This window comes from Camelus ferus, chromosome 4 (assembly GCF_009834535.1).
Source record: "Camelus ferus isolate YT-003-E chromosome 4, BCGSAC_Cfer_1.0, whole genome shotgun sequence".
Taxonomy (NCBI): domain Eukaryota; kingdom Metazoa; phylum Chordata; class Mammalia; order Artiodactyla; family Camelidae; genus Camelus; species Camelus ferus.
Genome location: NC_045699.1, coordinates 55412074 through 55433238, shown reverse-complemented (window position 1 = coordinate 55433238; position 21165 = coordinate 55412074). Strand labels below are relative to the sequence as shown.

The 21165-nt window shown below is 41.2% G+C and overlaps 1 protein-coding gene across 4 annotated transcripts in view; it reads left to right on the top strand.

Moving 5' to 3' along the window:
- The window catches only part of ECPAS (Ecm29 proteasome adaptor and scaffold), a 90320-nt gene that overhangs the window by 46526 nt on the left and 22629 nt on the right, over nucleotides 1–21165 (top strand). For all 4 annotated transcript variants that reach the window (XM_032478172.1, XM_032478176.1, XM_032478174.1 and 1 more), the window contains 19 exons: nucleotides 826–911; nucleotides 1321–1399; nucleotides 3226–3275; nucleotides 4309–4375; nucleotides 4469–4591; nucleotides 6362–6465; nucleotides 6867–6990; nucleotides 8043–8123; nucleotides 9139–9364; nucleotides 9818–9909; nucleotides 11633–11767; nucleotides 12595–12757; nucleotides 13195–13367; nucleotides 14509–14610; nucleotides 17384–17507; nucleotides 18549–18694; nucleotides 19096–19150; nucleotides 19841–19955; nucleotides 20635–20703. In XM_032478172.1, coding sequence (XP_032334063.1) covers nucleotides 826–911; nucleotides 1321–1399; nucleotides 3226–3275; nucleotides 4309–4375; nucleotides 4469–4591; nucleotides 6362–6465; nucleotides 6867–6990; nucleotides 8043–8123; nucleotides 9139–9364; nucleotides 9818–9909; nucleotides 11633–11767; nucleotides 12595–12757; nucleotides 13195–13367; nucleotides 14509–14610; nucleotides 17384–17507; nucleotides 18549–18694; nucleotides 19096–19150; nucleotides 19841–19955; nucleotides 20635–20703 — 2114 coding nt within the window. The remainder of the gene's footprint in view (nucleotides 1–825; nucleotides 912–1320; nucleotides 1400–3225; nucleotides 3276–4308; nucleotides 4376–4468; nucleotides 4592–6361; nucleotides 6466–6866; nucleotides 6991–8042; nucleotides 8124–9138; nucleotides 9365–9817; nucleotides 9910–11632; nucleotides 11768–12594; nucleotides 12758–13194; nucleotides 13368–14508; nucleotides 14611–17383; nucleotides 17508–18548; nucleotides 18695–19095; nucleotides 19151–19840; nucleotides 19956–20634; nucleotides 20704–21165) is intronic.

The window sequence follows — 21165 nt, the reverse complement described above, 5'->3', positions numbered from 1 at the left end:
ATACATTGTCCTATATCATTTTTAATGTCTGGACATTGTGACTTCTCAACAAGACAAGGCAACTGGATAGCAGTGCTGCTCTGTTTTGCATCTCACGGAACCTTGCGTGGTGTTGATTTTACAGCAGAGGCTCGGTACTGTTCTGTGTCCAGTCACAGGGGATTGTTAGGTAAGATCCAGAGCACTGCTGGTAGTCTTAGGAACCAGAGCATGGAGGTTTTTTTTTGTTTTTTTTTTTGTAAGTGTAACTGTGTTTCCCACAAAAAGTAGGAAGTTGAGTAGTTTAGATTTCTTTGATGTTGATTTAATGTCTGAACTTTGTGGTGCCGCACAGGACTTGTCTACTCCGGGAGCTTTTTGCCTTTAGATCTGACTACTCAGTACATGGAGCACCTACACCCTGACTGTATACTTGTGGAATGCTTTGGTATTTTCCATGAAGCTTTTGTTATACTTTGTCCTGAATGACTATGTGTAATTAAGAAATCTAATACCCCCCAACATGACGTTATCTGCTGATGTCCCCTTTGTGACAGTGGTGGCCCACTGCAGCGTGAACATATGTTGTTTCCTAGTGTTAGACCTACAAGTTTTGCAGACTCGTCAGATCAACCATTTGTTTGTTTCTCCACAGACTACTGGTTGAAGCTACTGATAGACTTCCTAAGTCGGTCAGCAAAAATATTTCTATTAAAAAGAGCTGCGTTAATTTTGAAGAACAAGGTGTAGTCCAAAAGATTGGCTGTCGATTCCTTAATAGTATTTGAAAACAGTAAATTGCTATTCTTGTTAATTGGTGTTCTTAAGATTGTTCCTTTCTCATAGGTGGTGTATGATGGACTCTTTGGTACAAATACAAATTCAAAGTTAAGAACATTATCCCTGCAATTTGTGCATCACATTTGTGTAACGTAAGTTTTTTGAACTGTTTATCTGTGAAGTTTTCAAGGTGTTGGAGTGACCAAGTGATGCAAGTATATCTTACTTAGAAAGAAATCATATTTGCTTATCTTACAAGTATTTCATATTTTAATAGACTATTTAAACTTACTTCAGGGGGAGGGTAACCTTAGTGGAGTGAGTGCCTAGCATGCACAAAATCCTAGGTTCAGCCCCCAGTACCTCCCATTAAATAAACAAACAAGCAAACAAACCTACCTAATTGCCCCCCACCAAAAAACTAAAAAACCCCAAATGGTAAAAACAAACGAAAAAACAAACTTACTTCAGTTATGTCTCTATTTGAAATAATAATCTGAGAAGATACGTAGTTATGAGATTCTTATATCTTGCTTTGTATATGTGTTATATTTTTAAAAGCTGTCCAGAAATCAAGATTAAACCATTAGGTCCAATGCTTTTGAATGGCCTCACCAAGCTAATCAATGAATATAAAGAAGTAAGTGACTTGTTTTTTAAATTTTTGTTAACACTTTATATTTTATTTTCTGTTATAAACTTCTCTGCTCTGTATGTTGATAAAGTTTGCTATCGTTCCATCATTTCTTAACATTTTTAATTGAAGTGGTGCAAATTTCAGAAATTACTTCCATTGTTTGCCCTTTTATTTATTTATTTTTTGGAAATAAGTGTTAAAAACTGGTAAGATCTCGAAGGGGGTCTTGTCACTACTTGAAATAACATTTTTAAAAGCTAGTACATTTTATTTTACTTTTAGGCTCTGTGCAAAAATGGAATGAAAATAATTAAATTTTATTTTATGATTTATTTCCTTATTGGTCTATTTGCATTTGCTTGTATTGAGAAAGTGTTCATTCTTAGGTGCTGAGGTTTTATTGATTCAAAATTCTGTCAAAACATGCATTCAGTAAATTTTTGATTCCTTAAGCTAAGTGGGATGAGGAGTCCCTGGACTGTAGATTTTCATATCCTGTCTTCCCTTGCTGTATCACTCCTGCCATCTCTGGTATTTCAGGGGAGTTTGCTAATAAAGGTAAGGTTTCAAGAACTCCAGTTAGCATTGTTTTCCTGAGTCTTAGCTAAACATGAATGCATGTTTGCAGTAGTTTAGTGACCAAGGTTTTGCCATTTGGAGTTAGAATTGAGTTTGAATCCTGGTTTTGTTCCTTGGTGAGTTACTTAACTTCTTTGGATCTCTGTTCTTTATCAGAAAAATGAAAATAATAATATTACTTTATTGGATTATTGTGAAGATTAAATGAGATAATACATGTAACTTGTTCAGCGCGGTGAAGGTGTATTAGCAGATATTATCATTAGTGAAAAGCTGTTCATTTAGTCTGCCGCTGTGCTTTTTGGCAGTGTTAGGCCTGACTCTCTCGTTCTATTGAATAGCGCTCGCATGGGTTCTTTAAGGCCTTGGGAACCTTTCAGATTATTTTTATGGCACAGATAATCAGATGCTTTGGATGGTTGGTAGAAATAAAAACGCTTTGGGCTTTCAGGGGAGAGACTGTGGATTTGAAAATAGGTTAGAGAGGTCAGGTAAACCACAGAGCTCTAACCCTCTCACCTCCAGATGGCACCTGCATGTCTTCCCAACAGATGAACCCGTAAGAGCGGCCACCTAGGTGTGTGGGTCCTGTGTTAAATGTAAACTTCAGCTCACGGTCGTGTTACCATGTTTTGAGTAATGTCAGACTATTGGATTTCATAAAACCATGTGAAATTCTATCTGTATCTTGAGGTGGGAACCTCACTAACTTACCTGATGACTGTGGTCCCTTAAATTTTTTATGATGGAAGATATGAGAAGAAGATGTTTGATATAGTGCAGATTTTTAGAAAATTTCTCTCTAGCTTATTGCAGTTTTGGGTGAGAGAGGGTGGTGGATACTACTCTGTTGCGCCAGTGGTGAATTTTCTAATAAGCTAAGCTCGTTTCCTAGTATATGTTGGTGGTGAGTTTTAGTATTTGCAGGTTACACAGTATTGAAAATAATCCTGAACTGAGCACCAGCTAAGAGAACCTCTTTATATGTGACCACTGCATTTTCCTTTTGGAGTGAGTCGGGGGTGTAAGGTTTGGTTTTGTTTGGTCTTTCCTTTTTGTAGAGTGATGCATTCTGGGTTTGGACATTTTTGTTTGTTCAGATGCTGATATCATGTAGTTAGGTAGAGTCAGTCCTAGGTTTAACAAGGAGTAAAATAATGCATTTAATTGCAGCAAAAAGGTTTTGCCGTTTACTGTGTTTTTTGTTTTGTCTGCTTTTTGTTCTTTTTTTTTTCTTTCTTAATTTCAAGGATCCTAAGCTACTGTCAATGGCATATTCAGCTGTTGGAAAACTCTCCAGGTGAGTAAACTCTTTTTCAGTGAGAGATAAACTGTTGGTAAACTAAGAAAAATGATGTGGCATTTAATAATGGATGGAGAGTAAATTTCTTATGATTCTGAAAGGAAATGTATTTAATGGCCATAGGTGGTTTAGAAATGCCTTTCTTGTAGAAGGATAATGATGTGAGACATTTTAATTTGCATTTGAAGATATGTTACCGTATTAATGGCAGTCTTGAAATGAGATTTTGAACTGGATTGTGTCATCATATGTTACATTCTTGCGCCCTAAATCGACCTTAGGTGTTCTTGTTGCAACTTACTACTAGTCTTTATAATCCCAATAAGCAAGGTTTTTCTAGTGATTCTCCTCTTTTTATGGTGGTATATTACGATTCCGAGTGGCCCTGTTATGGAAAGTGGATGTTTTTTTCTTCTGCTGAGTATGATTTCCGGCACTCAGTTCCTCCCGGTTTCCTCTTCCTTCACTATGTTTCTAAGCCGGGGGACGGAGGTGCAGCCTCCTTAGTGGCCCCAGGTGCCGCTTCCACCCCGGTGCAGGTTCCGTATTGGCCTGTGAAGACGGGGTCTTGCTCTTCTGCACTGCACAGGGAGGGGAGTCTGGGGCTCAGAAGAAAGCCACTTCAGATCAACCGATACAGCACAGAGTTGTCAGCAGACCTTGTCCCTTGTGCGTTGGCATGAAGTGACAAAGCTCCTTATCACCATAGTCTTTAGTTTAATAGCAGTTTAGTCTTAATTATCTATTTTCTTTATTTTAAAATCAGAAATGTTAACTGAATGCATGGAATATTATGAGAATATCTGGATACTGTATATGTATGTATATTAATCGAGGGTGACTTAGATTAGACAGTTGAAGAATTAAATATTTACTTTAAAAATATTTGGCTCTTTGGGGAGGCAATCCGGTGATGCTGACGTGGTGCTCGGGGTGAAAGTGCAAGTTCAGGAGAATTGGTGTTTAGTGTCATTTTCTTCCACCTCGTGGAAATTCATGATGGTAATGATGGTCTCATGTTCTCTTACAGTCGAATGCCCCATTTATTCACTAAGGATATAGCTCTTGTGCAGCAGCTCTTTGAAGCCCTGTGTAAGGTAGGGAAGCACCTGGCCAGTGTATGTGTTCTGTTTGGATGCTCACTTGGAAACGCAACACGTAGGGAAATGCCATCATTATCGTCTTCCTAGGAAGAGCCCGAGACACGACTAGCAATTCAAGAAGCATTGTCTATGATGGTTGGAGCTTACAGCACCTTGGAAGGAGCACAGCGGACTCTCATGGAGGCCCTTGTGGCTTCGTACTTAATAAAGGTGAGTCCATCTCTGTGCACTGCTGTTGCTGGTAGTATTTGCATTTCGCATTTTTAAGATCAAAGTCTGAACTGTGCTCCTCCTTAACTCGTGAGAGTGAAGAGGAATATTTGCAGTCACTTGGACTGTGATTTATGATCAGTTTTTAATTCTTCATTATGGGGAACTGATTTTAGTGGAGAAGGAGTAGTGATGTTCACAGAGGCCTTGTGTTTAAAGCCTTTGTTGCTGGAAAACTGTTCTTAATGCTATGTTCTCCCAGTTGGAAGTGTCTTGACTGGCAGCTGAGCGCTGCAGTCCACTGGGGTGGAGTTCTGTGGGTGACATTGTGGGGGGAAAGCAGAAGGAAAGAAACGAGCCTGTAGGAAGTAAGCCAGTACCATGTACATGTTCTTCTTCCTTCTTGTCCTCTTTATGTGCCTGGCATGGGCGTCTGGAGGAGAATTTTGAATACCCATATGTATGCATGTTATATCATACACAATATGAGCTGTTATGTATTTAGTCAATTTTTTGTCCTCCATTTCTAGGAGTAGAAGGAGAGGGAGATTAGAAGAGGGAGTGATGTCAAATGTTGGTGAGATTAATGTGAATTACATCTTACTGAAAGTTGCCTACTGTGTTTAATACATTTATATTGAGAAAATTATTAAAGGTTCAGAAAAGTATCTAGTTTTTATTGAGATATAACAGGATAATTGTGTATACTCAGAAAGCTTATTATAGGTAGAGTCCCTTTGTAGATGCTCCTGGTGTCCAGGTACCTGGTTCACGGTCATATAACATGGACAGAGAAGTAGCGACTTACTCGGAAGCTCGTTAGAATTGAGTCGTTAAAACTTCCCATAGGTTACCTTGCAAGGGAGTGTCATGCTTGGCTGGTGCATGGGGGTGCTGGTTATACTTATGCAGATCAAGCCATAGAACAATATTACCAAGCCAAAGGTAATTTATTTTCTTTTCTCAGACGACGTGTAAGGCAGCCAGGCTCTGGGCTAAATCATACAGACTAGTCGTTAGTGTCATTGCCCTGTAAAGCAGCCCAAGGAATGTTAAAGAGCAGGGACACCTTATATTATCTCTAAGTATCTCTCATCTCACTTACACTGTGACTGGAGGAATGACTTGGGGGAAGGGACATGCAGGTAAAGCTTCAGCATCACTGGATTCTACCACTGCTTTCCCGGTTGAACTTTGTATTCAGAGATTACGCTCTCAATCTGTTGAAGTCAACTGAATGTATTTACTTAGTTGAAACTTTGCTTTGGAGTCAGTTTTAACTTTAGAGCTAATCTGAGAATGTTGGAGGTGTTTTGCTTTAAATTTGTAGGGATTCCAAGTAAGCTCTTTTTGTGTTTCCTGCAAAGTATCTGAATTTCACTCATGTGGCTGAGTTTGAGACTTGGGGAGGCAGAGGGGGTGGCCAGAAACTGCCATAGTAACTTTGGTCCCGTGGTTGGGCTGAGGATGTACACCTCTGGCTGGTCTGTGTGGGGTTCCTGCTTTACTTGGAGGGTCCTCTTAGGTCATAAAGGTACTTTTTAAATAATATCATTGTCCAAAGACTTTTATACAGCATGACTAAAGATCTTGACTAAATGATTTTGTTTATTTACCATATTTATTGAAATAGCAACTTAAATTTTGATTGTGTATAATTAAAAGGACTTATATCTTGACTGGGATGAGTTATTGGCAATTGAATTCTTCTTCTTCTTTTTTAATCTCTATGTGTTTATGTGTATATGCCTGTGTTTATGTGTCAAATAGCCTGAAGTTCAAGTTCGACAGGTGGCTGTGAAATTTGCCAGCACGGTGTTCCCCTCAGATCATATACCTTCCAGATATTTGCTCTTACTAGCTGCAGGAGATCCGTAAGTTTCAAAGGTGTTAATTTGAATTTGGGTTCATTTAAAGTTTTATTTGAAAATTACTAAAATTTACGTAGTTTGTAATGTTGGTCTGTGCAACTTAGAAGCCCTTTATTAGAGTTAAAATTATAGGCCCTCTGATATTATATATCTGTGGTCATGTTCTGTCTTGTTTTTTTTCCTGTGGGTAAAATTCAAAGATGCAAGCCACATGACTCTCTAAATCTCATGAAATGTCCAAAAAGGAGTGATTGCTTGTAATGTATTTTATGACTCCTTGCTTTGATGGCCAAGAGTATATTTAAGACAGCTGCCAAATAAAATTACTGTTCTTAATCTTCATATGAGCATTCATTCTCCAGTTGGTGAAATTTATTTTTTATTCTTATTTGTCTTTCTGAAAGACGGGAAGAAGTTCATGGAGAAGCGCAGCGAGTGTTAAGGTGTCTTCCTGGTAGAAACAGAAAAGAAAGTGCTTCTAAGCAGATGCCATCTTTCCCAGAAATGGTATATTATATCCAGGAAAAGGTATGGCTTTTAACTTCAGGTAGCTAGTTTGAGTTATATAATGGATGATGAAAATAAACGGTTTTTTAGATGACACATTCAAAATGCTAATCACTACATGCTGAATAGTGGTAAACTTCCTAACAATATTAATATTTATGATAAGAAGAAGGTACAAAATGAGGAGAAAAATAGAAATCTCAAATGTAATTAATCTGTTTTGCTCAAATCTAAATTACTTACGATTCCTTTTATGCCCTTCAGCATTCTGGCTGTGTTTAAAATTATTCCCTTTGCACAACGTGCTTAAAAACATCTTTTTATTTTTAAGGTTATTATTTAGGTCATCATAAGTTTAAGAATGCTTCAGGGAGCAGTTCATATTTTTTTCCACTGTGATCGTAAGAGAAGATCACATCGTTTGCTTTTGCAAGTCTCCCACATTGGCTGGTAGCTCAGACAGAGTGTTAGCAGTCATGACCCCCGCCCTGGCCCTGTCCTGTTGTTACAGTCACGTTTCTCTAGGTGCGCTGGGGCTGCCTTACTGCCTTCCACCTCTACTGCTGGTCTTAGCTTTTTGCTTAGATAGACGTCTTATGTGGCAGCCGCGGGTCTCTTCTCCACGGCACTGTCAAGTTTGTGGTCGGAAGATGCTCTCATGCTCGTATTTTCTTTCTACCTCCTTTGTTAATGAGAAGAGCTGGCGTGCAGTGGCTGGGGGCGCTGTGTTAGCAGGCTCCTCGGGAGTCAATTTTTTCTTTTTATTTTTTATCTCAGTTGTTACTGTGTCATCTTTGGAGCTGTTTTCTTTTTCTTTTTTTCCTTCTTTTTATTAAAGCACGGTTGATTTGTAGATTTATTCTTTTTCAACAAACCAGTCAAAAGGCAACACAGCTGTCACTTAGGGTTTGAGGTCTGTGCACCATCAATCATGACTAATGGAAAAATGTTTTGACTAGAAAAAAATAGTAGCCAACAATAATACGGCTAGAAATACAGTTAGTTTTGAGTTGAGAAAGGGTACATGTGCTTTGTTTTTCAGTAATTGGTTTTGGGGGGCTTATTTTTATTAGGCTTCCCATCGAATGAAAACTCCAGCCAAGTACATGACTGGGACCACTGTCCTTCCATTTAACCCAGCAGCCTTCGGAGAGGTAGGACTGGCATATATTTCCATTTTGCTTTTACTAAAGGGTCTTAATGTTACAGTCAAAGATATGTCCGTGAATTTTTCGTGTTCTAGATAGACTCATATTGTGACATCGTTGTTTTATACCAGACTGTTTATTAGGAAAATAGTACTCAGTAGTTGACATTAATTCATTTAATTGACATTTAATTCACAGTTGACATTTAATTCATAGTGGAGCCTAGAAATGTGTTTATTTCAGTGAGTTTCCCTTCGTGAAAGAGCTGGAAGCTCTGCATTGGCTGCTGTTGGGAGTTTACAGCAAATTGGATTTGGGTGTTAAAGGCAAGAATATGTTGAGGTTATTTGGATTATCTAGTTTTAAAGGTTGGAGAATTAGATTAATTTGTCACATTTACTGAGGGAAATTCTATTGTCTGTGGTCACTGAGTTGCACTAATTAAATGGCAAGAGATAATCGTGTTCGGAGTAAGAATTCTCCCAGTGAAGTTGCTGCCTGTCTAGTCCGGCTGCCCGGGGAGAGCTTCCAGAGGGCTCCTTAGCAGCTGATTTATGTCAGAGGCTTTTATGGCATATAGCTACTCTTCTGCAGATGATTTGAACCTGTTTTCTCAAATTCTTGTGCCAGTGGAGAGGAAATGCAACTGGAGTTCCACAGGAAGAGATCCTTGGCCCCAGGTTTCTGCCCAGTGCCTGTCTACACACATACACCTTTAAAAAAAAATAATGATTTTCATTGTAATCTTTTAGACTTTGAAAGTAGGGTTTGCATTTTAATTCCATTAAACTTCATTAAAAAACACTTTTTGGATTATAAAAGCTGGTTATGTAAATTTTGCTCCATTATGGTAATTTCAGTTCACATATTGAGTCATGTTTTCCAGCTTCTGTGAGGCTTGTTGAATAGCTTCATGGAGGGAGGGTGGGGGGAATCAAAGCTGGGAACTGTCACTCTGAAGACTGTCCTCCCACCCTGATCTCCTGAGGGGCTTCTCTGGTCTTCTTCCTTCTGTCTTCAGATAGTTCTGTACTTGCGCATGTGCCTGGCTCACAGCGCGGGAGTGGTGCCCACCTCTCAGAGTCTGGCTGACATGCAAGATCACGCCCCCGCCATTGGACGCTATATACGGACTTTAATGTCGGGCAGCCAGGCAACGCCCTCGTCATCGTCTTCCAAGAGTGGAGAAACCAACCCTGTGCAGATCTACATTGGCCTGCTTCAGCAGCTGTTAGCAGGTGTTGGAGGTAGGAGGTCATGATGCTGAGGACAGATACTAAAGCACTTCAGGAAAAAGCTAATTTTCAACTCAGCTGAGAATTTATAGCATAGTTATTTTCTCTCTCCACTCCTGTAACTGAACATTAATCTTTGTTTCTTTTTTAAATGCATCTGATTCATCTTTGATACACTGTTTCTCTTTTCAGAAAGAAATGCTAACAATAGGTAACATATTTTTACTTTGGAAGTGGGGTGAAGAACAGGGCATCTTCTTATAGACAACCAGTCTGTAAATTTGCTCTTTATAGGCAACTAGTCTGTAAATTTGCTGTACTGTATTTGGGTTCATTTTTCTCTCGTAGAACTGGGGAATGCCTCCTAAAGCAGTAGTAGCCTTATGCTTTAAAGGAATTTAGTGATCTCTGTATGTTTATTTCTTCTCTTGAAATGAAAATGGTTCTGAATTCCTTCTTACTTAGGTTTGCCAGTCATGTACTGTCTGCTGGAAGCAGTCTCAGTGTATCCAGAAAAGCTGGCCACCAAATTTGTAGACAAAACAGAATGGATAAAGGTATATCCTGTGCACGTGTATTTCTTTTTGATTCTGTATATTTTAAACTTCAGTCTCATGATTTCGTCTTCCTACCGGTGTTCCCGTGACCTCTTCTGCCTTTAGGTCATTTTGAAAATTCTCTCATCATCAAGCGCTTACTGGGAAGCATGTAGGTCAGTGTACCGCAGTGTTCCATCTAGGTGAGAGTGGGAGATGAACTGAGAGTCATGCACATAAAAAAGTTATTTTTCTGTTTTGAAAAAATGTTTTTAAAGTAATAGATTTGTATAGTTTAAATAAGAAATGATGGAAAACATCTCCTTTCCATAACTGCCTCTCACCTCCCCAGCGCCCCTCACCTTCCTGCCTCGTCCTCTCTCACGTGATGCACATGTTGTCCCTTATTTGTGTGTGGCCTGCCTTCCAGAGTTTACTTAACACATGTACCCACATGAAATAAGCATTTTTGATTTGTCTTCCTTTTCTCACACGGAAGGTATTAAACTTTTCACACTGTTTTATACCTTATTTCTTTTACTAAGTATTAGAACGTGGAGTTATTCCTATACAACTCTAGAGAGAACATCTTCTTTGTTTTAACAACTTCATGGTTTTCCTCTGGAGAACTGTGGCATAATTTAATCCAGATCCTTGCTGACGTCTGCTCAGGGTACTTCCAGTCTGCTGCAACGCGCAGCCCACCGTTTTGAATATGAGCAGGTATATTTTTAGGTGGATTCCCCGGAAGTGGAATTGCGGACCTGCGGATGCAGTTTGAACAGACAGTGCACATCCTCCATACGAGTGGTTCCGGTTCACACTCCCACTGGCCATGCTGGAGAGTATTTTTGTCCCATGGTCACACCAAAAGGGTCACCAGGTTTAGCAAATAAAAATATAAGATGCTCAGTTAAACTTGAATTTCAGATAAACAGTGAACACTTTTTCAGTACAGGTGCGGCTCATACAGTTTTGTATACTTCTTGGGCTACATAATGCAGTTCTTTTTGCAAAATGCAGTGTGAATTATGGTGATATGTACAGATTTTCTCTTTGAGTGTGAAAGCATGAATGTAATTTACCAAGAGGAGTGAGTTTTGCACTTTCCTGGAAAATCTAGTCTCATGAAATTGCGTCTAGTTTAAAAAGGATTTTTATTCTTAATGAGTATTTGCTGTTTTTAAAATGACCTTAGAATTTTTGACCTTTGATCTTGTGGATCAGGGGTTATTAACCAATGAACTGTGGACCAACTCTGGCCTGCCTCCTGCTTATATGGCCTGCAAGCTAAGAGTAGTGTTTACATTTTTAAATGGTTGAAAAAAAATCAAAAGACAAATAAAGTTTCCTGATGTGAGGATAGCAGTGTGCATAAAATTGTACTGGCACCCAGCCACCCCCATTTGTTGTCTGGTATTGCTTTTGTACTGTAACAGCAGAGTGGAATGGTTGCCACACATTGGCCCTTTACAGAAAACATGTGCTGACCTCCATTTTAGGTCATCCGTGTATTAATCCCACCTGTTTTATACTTTGTGTCTTTGATGAAAACGCACATAAGGTTTTGGTCTGTAACTCAGCTTTTGTTTTGAAATAATAGCTTTTTGTGTTTTTTTCTCATAGATACCAGTAGATTGGACATGACAATGTATACTTTATTATTTTAACTCTAAATGTTAGAAGTTGTCAGCAGGGAGTTGATCATATGTCATGTGTGTGTTTCTCCTTCTGTACCACTCAGAGTCTGATGAACAGCAGTAAAGAAGAGATGCGTGAACTGGCCGCCTTGTTTTATTCTGTGGTGGTGTCTACTGTGTCGGGAAACGAGTTGAAGTCAATGATAGAACAGCTTATAAAGACTACAAAGGACAGTCACGTATGTTATCAGTTTTGTCTTCGTCCTTTTTGTGGGAAATAGTAGTTTTATAAAAGCATCTGATATGTTTGTTGTTCTTGTGTTCTCATTTGTAAAATGAACTCACAGACTCCTTGCTTTTATGATTGTAAAGATTAAGTGAGATAGATGATGCACGGATTCAGTCAGTTCATTCAGTAAACTCTAGTGCCTTGTGTCCCATAGGCGCTGTGCTAAGCGCTAGGAATCCAGCGGGGAGTGAGTACGTGAGAAGCCCTAGCTGGCACCGCTTGGCGCTTAGAAATGTTAGTTCCTTTTTTCTTCCCCATCTGCTGCCACTGATCACTGTGCCTGGCCCAACAGAAAACACTGTTGAAACCACGCGCTTTCACGTGTCTCATTGCCTACCTTGTGTTTGGAGGTTTTAGCAAGTAGAAATAGAACCTGTTCATTGTATTTTGTTGGCAGTCATGGGAAATGATGCTTGAAAGTTACGATGTAGTCATGTATAGTCACATGAGTGCTGTAAGCTGGGAGAAGCATTAAGTGCTTATAAGAGCGCACAAGGGAGTCACCTCACTCAGAGCTGGAGTGGGTGTGGGGTTAGCAAATCTAAATCTTGAAGTGAGTCAAGACTCAGCTTAAGTGCTCAGAGTTCTCTGTGTTAGAGACTCAAGGTTTCTCTTGTTCCCTGTCTGATTTATTGACATCCAGTGGCACCTCCAGGGACCGCTATTCTTTGGCCTTATGTTTTGTTGGAGAGGTGACTGTAATTAACACACAGTTGTTTCATTCATGCCCGTGTGAGAGAGACAGACAGAGATATGCTATTGTGTTGTTAAATCCAGAGCCCAGAGATTCAGCACGGATCCTTGCTTGCATTGGGATTCACAGTAGGAAGATATTTGGCTAAAAAGAAAATGAAAATGGCAGAGCAACAAGACCTGGAGACAGACGCCGACTTCCTGCCCGAACAGGAGGACCTCATCCAGAGCGCGACAGAAACCATAGGTGATTAACGTGCCGATGCTGACTTGGATGGCAGCATGATTAGGTTAAAATTTTTTGAGCTAGGTGAAAATTTATTATAACATTTTAATTTCTTTCTGTAGCATTGCGTTCTAAACACACAAGCTTTTTCACAGAATCTTGATGCTAAATAAATTCTGTGTTTTTAATAACAACGAAAGTAGTCTGGTTTTTCTATATTTTTTCCTATATGTTCCTATTTAACAGAGATGATCCCGTTATGGGAAAAAATTTAAACATTAAGAAAGGGCACTACTCTGTGGTGGTGTATTACTAAATAAATGCTAACAAATTATCAACTGGGAAATATTGTGGGCTTTGATTTTGTTTTGCTGTCTTTAAAAAAATCTAGAGTACACTGCTGTTTGCTTTGGATCTCAAGGGGAATGATTCTCTGTTTTGTCTACATGTACTTACAGGCTCATTTTTGGACAGTACATCACCCCTCCTGGCAATTGCTGCCTGTACAGCCCTGGGTGAGATTGGCCGAAACGGTCCACTCCCAATCCCCAGTGAGGGATCTGGCTTTACCAAATTGCATCTTGTGGAAAGCCTGCTAAATAGAATACCGTCCAGTAAAGAAACAAATAAGGCAAGTCTCTTCCTGGTACCCTTCCCTTCTGAAATCCTTTCTATTCGTAGGTGAGTAAATGCGTGAAAATGGAATCATGTAAGGATAGATGGCACTTCAGCTGGAGGAAGGTTTAATGTGAAAAAAGGAGAATTCGAGATGGCTGTTGAAGTTTGAGTTGGGGGATGATTTGTGCACAGTCTTTGACCCAGTTACGCCAATTTAGACCCATAACTGTTAAAGTTTGGGTTAATATTAAATGCATCAGGTAATTCTTTTGTCGTGCAAAAGAGTAGGTAATGAAGTGTTAAATAGTTTTATTTTTTTGTAATTCCAGACCAGATCTAAATCTTAACCTCCTACAGCCAATTTAGTTTTAAGAAATCTGGGCATTTGTAAGCAATGTGAGTAATCTTTGAGGAAAAGGACATATATACTTTTTTAGTTTTAGATAAAAACTTTCATAGACTTTAAACATTTTTCTTTGTGGTAAGAGCATTTCAGTGTTGAAGTAAAAGATGATTTGATGAGCAAAATAATCAGTTTACTACAAGTTTAATAAATATGTCATCTTATTCTTGATCTAGCCACTGTTAAAAACTTTGAGATGATCACAGTGTAGTTTTCATTAGCTGTTAGTAACTAGTCATTACTGTCCCTCGTTGAGCAGTTATCTGCCAAGCATATGCTGCCGACTGCTTCGCATTCAGTAATCAATTGAATCCCCAAAAGATCCAGGGAAACAGATAACAGTTGTCATCTCTGTTTTCCCAGATGAGGAAATAGAGTCACAGAGAGGTGAAGTAACTTGCCTGAGGTCACACACAGCTGTAAAGCCTACTAAAATGATCGAGCTGTGACTCCATCTTACATCCTCTGGGCCCAGAATCTACATTTATAACTGTTAATAGTTTGTAGGATAATAAACCTAGTTAAATAAACCTAGTTTCTTCCTTTGAAGCGGGGCCCTTAATAAACTCCATTTTATGTCTTTCTGCCTGTAATGTCTTAGAGATGTAATTCTGTAAAATTGGATACTTTAAGAACAACTTGTGCTCATACATTAGTTACACTCCCCCTCCCTCACTTCTCATTTTAGAAACATTGTTCTGAGATCAAGCTGTTGTATACTTTATTGAAAAAAAATTCTCTGGTCTTCCAGATGAAAGAACGAGCTATCCAAACACTGGGATATTTTCCAGTTGGGGATGGAGATTTTCCTCACCAGAAGCTCCTCTTGCAAGGTCTGATGGATTCTGTGGAGGTATTTATATTGCTCTCTGATCGTTAGTCACTCAAACAAAAGGCATAATCCAGGTGGAATATTGTGTGCTGTGAGGCTTTAAATTCAACCTTTATTCATTTATCCACCAAGTAGTACTTACTCAGTGGCAGCCTTGGGCTCATCACTGTGGTAGTCAGAGCGTTGACTGAATCACCTGGATGGGGAAGTCCTCTAATTTTTGAGTAAAGCGTGGTACTCAAAAGAAGAAGGGGAAACTGCCCCCATCAGCTAGATGTGGGGAGGGGGTGACTGTGACTTAGCTTCTGTCTTCTAGACAAGTGTCCAGTGTCGTGGAGAAGACCTACGGGTGGACGGTGGCTAGCCAGCGTGCTCAGTGTCTTAACATGGCCTGATCTGGCCCCTGATGGGGCCTTGATTCTTGTCACTCACTCACTCACTCACACTTTTTACAGCAGTCTCTTTGCTTTAGCTTTTAAATGTAGCCCACACGTCCTCCTTTCTCAGGTGTTGTTGCAGCCCGTTAAAGACCTCCCCGACCCTTCAAACTAGAGTAGGTCCTTTAGTTATTTGTACTTTCATGCCTCTCCATTCTTCACACCATTTATCACCATTTCTAACTGCCCGGTAGACTGAGGGTAGAGTCTGTTTTGCCCCCCATTATAAAGCAGGGGAGTAAATGAATGAAGAGATGTGTGCACGTCAGGCAGTAGACTCACAGAGGAGGGCGTGGGCGCTTCCATCAGGGAGAGCTGGTGCACGTGTTCTGGTGGCGAAGTTGCTGCTGGGTCTCGAGGGTGGGGTGGGGAGAGGGGAGAGCTGCAATTTGAGGAATCAGGCAGCCGAGTGGCAAGGCTGGTGTTAGGGTTCAGGTCTCTGGATTCTTGATTCAGGACTTTTAAGGTGAAATTTTTTGACAAGAAATTACACCCCTATCTGGTTCTCCCTGGATGTCACTGACATTGTAACGTCTTGGGGAAAAGCTTGTGATGTCTGCATTTGCTGCTTTTTTCCTTTTTTAAAATCTGTGATAGAGATGAGTTTCTTCCAGTTTTGTTTAAATAAAGGAAGACTTGTCTCAATTCTTAACTTGCTACTGAAGACATTTTAAAAAAATTGAAGTATAGTCAGTTAAAGTGTGTCAGTTTCTGGTGTACAGTGTAATGTGAAGACATTATTTTAAGAGTTTAGAAGTACAGAAATATCTGAAAAGCTGGAAACATGATAGAAATATTAAAGGATAAGAATTTTTAAAAAGCAGGAATCAGGGAAGCAAAATATCTTCACAGTCATCTAAGATGAAGTTCTAAAGGTTTTTTTTTTTCTTGTTTCTTCTAATTCTTTCTTATGGAAAATTTCCAACATACCCAGAAGTAGAGAATAATATATAATGAGTCCCCACGTGCCTGTTTTTGGTTCATCTGTTCACCCGCTCTTTATTTCTAGAATACTTACAGCGAAGCCTAGATATCATATTCGTAAATGGAGTTAGGGAGTTTTGTTTTTGTTTGTAATGCCAAGTACGGTGTTATTTACAATAGGAAACATATTTTAAAAACGCCCATAAAATGAGTCCCTAATATGGGATCCTCTGTGTTGAGGTACCTTTTCTCAGCTCAGAGTGGCAGAGAGAAACTCTTGACAAGCGCAGCTGTAGGACTGAAGCCCCTGAATCCCTTCCTTCGGAGTAGGAAGCATGTGGTACCTGCACTGGGCCCTTCGGCAGGACTGGAGCATTTGATCGCTTGACCTTGACATCAGCTAAGCTGTTGTCGGTGTGCTTTGCAGAGTTCTCCCCACAGGTTGATGTTCCCATAGCCCATGCTCTCTGTGCTTCATTCTCTCCTTATTCTCCTGTTCTTAGGTCTCTTCCAGTTCCCAGTAAACATTAGAGAAAAATGCCAGAGGGAACTAAGACAGGTCCAATTCCGTGTTAGTCAGTGATTCATAATTGTGGAGTGTGTCTCAGGGGTAGAGCATTTGACTGCATAATTGTGAAATGTGTCAAAATTTCTAAATCTGATTTTTAAAGTTTGAGTGTATATAATAAAGAATTTTTTTAACTTTTGATCTTTGAAATAATTTCAAATTTACAGTGTGGTTATAAGAATAACGGAAAGAACTCCTGTATACCGTTTATCCAGATTTACCAAATTTTAACATTTTATGTTTGCTCTGTCATTCTGTTTTTTTTTTTTTTTTCCCGGAACCATTTGAGGGTGACTTGCAGACCTCATGTAAGTTAAGAGTGCAGAGGGGAGGTGTTAATAAGCGGTGATCACTGCTATTGTGCAGTTACTACAAATGGGGTATCTGCTGGGAGGTTTATGTGCTTTACCCTCATTTACTCCTTACAGCCTGATGAGGTGGGTGACGGCACTGTTTATGCTCATGTTGTACAGACGGAGAAGTTGAGGCTCAGGGTTTACATATGGGTGTGGAGCTGGTGAGATAGAATTTCTCCCGAGATCTGTGTGGCTTCACAGTCCAGGCCCTTCTCCCCTAAGTGAATGATTCCGTTCTTCCAAAGATTAAAAACCCCTGCTTAGTGGTCCTTTCCTGAGGGTGCAGAGTGCTGGACGGACGTGGAAGAAGGTCCTCAGTCATCCGTGCGTCCCCATCCCTCACTCTGCCTCACTTTCGAGCCATCCGGTTAGCTGAGAGCGTTCCAGGCACAAGAGGGGAAACAGAGCACTCCGAGAAACGGGCCAGTAAGCAGCCTTCCACTTCGTGGAAGTGGATGTTTTCGGGAAATGTTCTCTCTGACTTGTGGCTTTTGTCTCCCTCACTGCAGGCCAAGCAGGTAGAACTTCAGTTCACTATTGGCGAAGCCATCACCAGTGCGGCGACAGGAACCAGGTCCGTGGCTGCCCGGGATGCCTGGCTGGTGACCGAGGAGGAGTATACCCCGCCTGCCGGTACCGTGTAGTCAGCTGATCGGTTTATAACCCCCAAGTAACCCTCCTCTGTTCTTGCTGTCGCCTTTTAAGCAAAAGGAAAAGTGTATATGTTCCATTCTAAGTCGTCTTCCAGTATTTGTATATGTCTTATTGTTTGGCTCAGTCGAGAAAAATAGAGCACGGAATGAGCGAGAACTGCGTTGTGGTCCTTTGACAAGCCAGCCCGGGAGTGGCTCTGCATTTCTGTCTGACTTGTGCTCTTTTCGTGAGGACTGGTGTGTGTAGCCAGTTTCCAAGTCATGTGTGCCCTGACCCTCCATCACATAATGCAGGCCGTGCTCCAGGTGCCTCTGCACTGAGTCGGTCCGGCTTTAGTGGAGGCGTAGGTGGGGGAGCGTGCGCTTGTGCCTGCGTGTTACAGACACTGTGACTTCACACGTCTCACGTGCTGCTGATCGTCCTGTAGCACACGGGCCGGCTCTCCACAGCAGACTGTCCAGCTGGAAATGTCAGGAGTGTTGAGGTCGAGGACCTCTGATGTGACAAAGGGCAGGGAAAAAATGGCACAGTAGCTGGAGGAGGAAAGGTCTGTTGCATGTTAGTTTCTAGACAGGAGGTGGAAAAGACAGTAGAGAAAGAAAACTGCTGACACTAGAGAGAAAATGGGGATTTTTTTTTTTTTTTTTTTTTTTTTTTTTAGTTAAGACCATTTTTTTTGAAGTGAAGTTTAAGGTTCAGAGCACAATTAAGAGGAAGGTACAGAGGTTTCCCACAGCCCCTGCCCCTCCACATGCACAGCCTCCCCTATTACGGCAATAATTTTTCACTCTAGGAAACTGAAGTTACCTGAACACCTTTGAAAGGTTATTTAGTTTATGTAGGTTCTGAAATGAATGATTAGTAGTTCTTTCGGCAACTGATTGAAACACCTTAGTCATTTAGATTTTAATATGTTATAGGATTGTTGCTTTGAGTAAATGTTGATTCAAATTTAATTTTTGCAGGAAGCTCTATTCAATTATTTTAATTGCTTCTTGTCATTCTTTGCGTTTCCCCCAGGAGCCAAAGTTAATGATGTCGTCCCCTGGGTGTTGGATGTGATTTTAAACAAACATATCGTCAGCCCCAACCCGCACGTTAGGCAAGCCGCCTGCATCTGGCTCCTTTCCCTTGTGAGGAAGCTGAGCGCCCACAGAGAGGTGAAGGTGAGCCGTGCTGGAGCTGTGGTCCAGCTCTACGGGAAACTGTTAATGGAATACATATCAGCAAGAGGTGATAGGAAGGAAAGGGTGTGACGATTTTGAGGTAAGCTGTACATGAAGGTATGAAGGACGGCAGCTGATACAATTTGGCTGGAAGTTGATTCTTAACTTGAAGGGATAAAGTGCGAAGTGGTCCGGACGGGGAGGCCCGGGCTGCGTGCGCCAGACTGCCCGTGAGCCGTGCAGCCTGCAGGTGGTTCGCCACCTTCAGAGGCGAGCACCCAGCAGGGTCTGTGACTGCCTTGGATCATCAGACTTTGGTGTCACGTAGCGCGTGAGCGAGACGCGTACTCTCCCGAGGAGGTAGAGTTTCAGTGTTCTGAATGCCTTTTTTCTTCTTTCAGTCTCATCTTAAAGAAATTCAGAGTGCATTTGTTTCTGTTCTGTCAGAAAATGATGGTAAGTTATTAGTCAAATACTTGGTTTCCGAGCTTCTTTAAACTTATGTTTTAAATTTTGAAAAATCGGGATTAATGGACATAAAAGAAGGCTATGCGAAAGTCCATTCTTACATATTTATTTATTAATTAGATCAGTTTTGCATTTACAAGTGCAGCCAAGGCCTCCTTTAACATCAGTACTTCTACCAAGTAACAGCTTTCTTCTACTTCTGATTCATTTCCTCTTTATGATTTAAGCCAGGACTGAAAATACGTATGTGGTAGACGTTTCAATGGTTGCTTTGTTTTATAACATGTTTTAAACATGCTGTCTGATACTGACTTTTCATTTTAAAAAAATTGCACACGGGGGACCTGAAGTCCTGTGATTACCTTCATGTGTGCGACTTGCCTCCACTGCCCCTCTGTCGCTGTGCTGTGCACCCTGAGGTCCGGCAGGGCTGGCTCGGTCTGTGAGTTGGATCTTTTGTGAGCGTAGTTCTCATTCACGGGGACTTACATGGTGTCATGTCCATGGAGATGACTTAGTACATTTTCAACAAAATAGGCGGATTGATTGTGTTCTCTTATCTTTACTTTGAGATCATTTTGGTTTAATGTTACAAGTTAAAAATTTTTTTTTTTTTTACTCAATGGCCAGTGGACACATTTTCTAAAAGGATTATTGCTTTGTCTGACTTTCGTGTAGAACTTAGCCAAGATGTTGCCTCAAAAGGCCTTGGGCTGGTGTATGAGCTGGGCAATGAACAGGATCAACAGGAATTGGTTTCCACCCTTGTAGAAACACTCATGACTGGCAAAAGGTACAGTGAATTCAAAAATTTCAGTGAGCACACAGAGCAACATGTGCATGCTGAGAATATGCAATGGAAGAAGGCAAGTTTAGCTTTTGATTTTCCTGTTTATTAAATAAGCCTTTTCTAAATCAACAAGTCAATGATTATTATGCTGTGGATAGCTGCTTAATTATCTAGTATGTACTGTTTAGAAGGTAAACTAAACTACTCTTTAGAAACGCACCAGTAGGTCAGGCTTTGAGAATTGAATGATCTCAGGACAGGTACAGCGCTGGATTACAAAAGTACCATGATTACGTTGGCTGAGTGAAAATGGAGGCCCGGAGAGGAAGCCTGGCCGTCGCGCACGGTGTCCCTGAGGAGGGGCTGAGGGGCCGTCATTCTCTTGGTTGGCTGCTGCTTCACGTTACCTTCCTCATAGGAAGGAGCGTTTGCAACGTGTGACCACATCTAATGCAGCGTAACTATGTGGGGTGTCTTTTGCATCTGTTTGTTCTTCCTAGACTTCACTTTACAGATGTCTCAGGCCGATGGGAAGGGTTAGTTGACTTTTTACACCTTGCACACTGCAGATTCTTGATAGGGAATTTGATTTCTCAGTTTACAGATGCAATGCATGCATTCGTTGAATGCTGGTGTGAAACATTTGAGGCTGATTTCGGTTCTTGTTGTTGTTTTGGTTTAGAGCCAAACATGAGGTCTCTGGAGAGACGGTGGTATTTCAGGGAGGAAGCCTTGGCAAAACCCCGGATGGGTAAGTGTGCCGCAGCCATCGATCAGTCACTGGACGTCTCCCGGCGGGGAAGGGAGCACTCACAAAGTTGATTTCCACCCTTGTGGGAAGTGTTGTGTGTTAGTGGGAGAAGAAAAAGCCTAGCGTTTCGGATTGGGTTTCCTGGGAAACAGACTGAGGTGGAGATCTGTGCGCTGGCAGGTGATTGAAGAGTGCCGTAGGGTCGTCCCCCTGGGGAGTGAGGAGCAGGACAGGGCTGGTGGCCACCCGAGGAGGAGCCGAACTGCTGCCCACATGTCTGCAGACCCTGACCTGCCCCAGAGCCCCTGCCCCGGAGCCCTGGGACTGGGCTGGGAGGGCCTCCAGGGTGGTCCTGCCTCCTGCCCCTCCGCAGGCCTTCTCACCCCTGGGTGCCTGGCCATCAGTGGTGGGCTGCTCTGGGGGGGACCTGACCTTGGCCCAAGGGCGTTCTGTCAGTTCCCA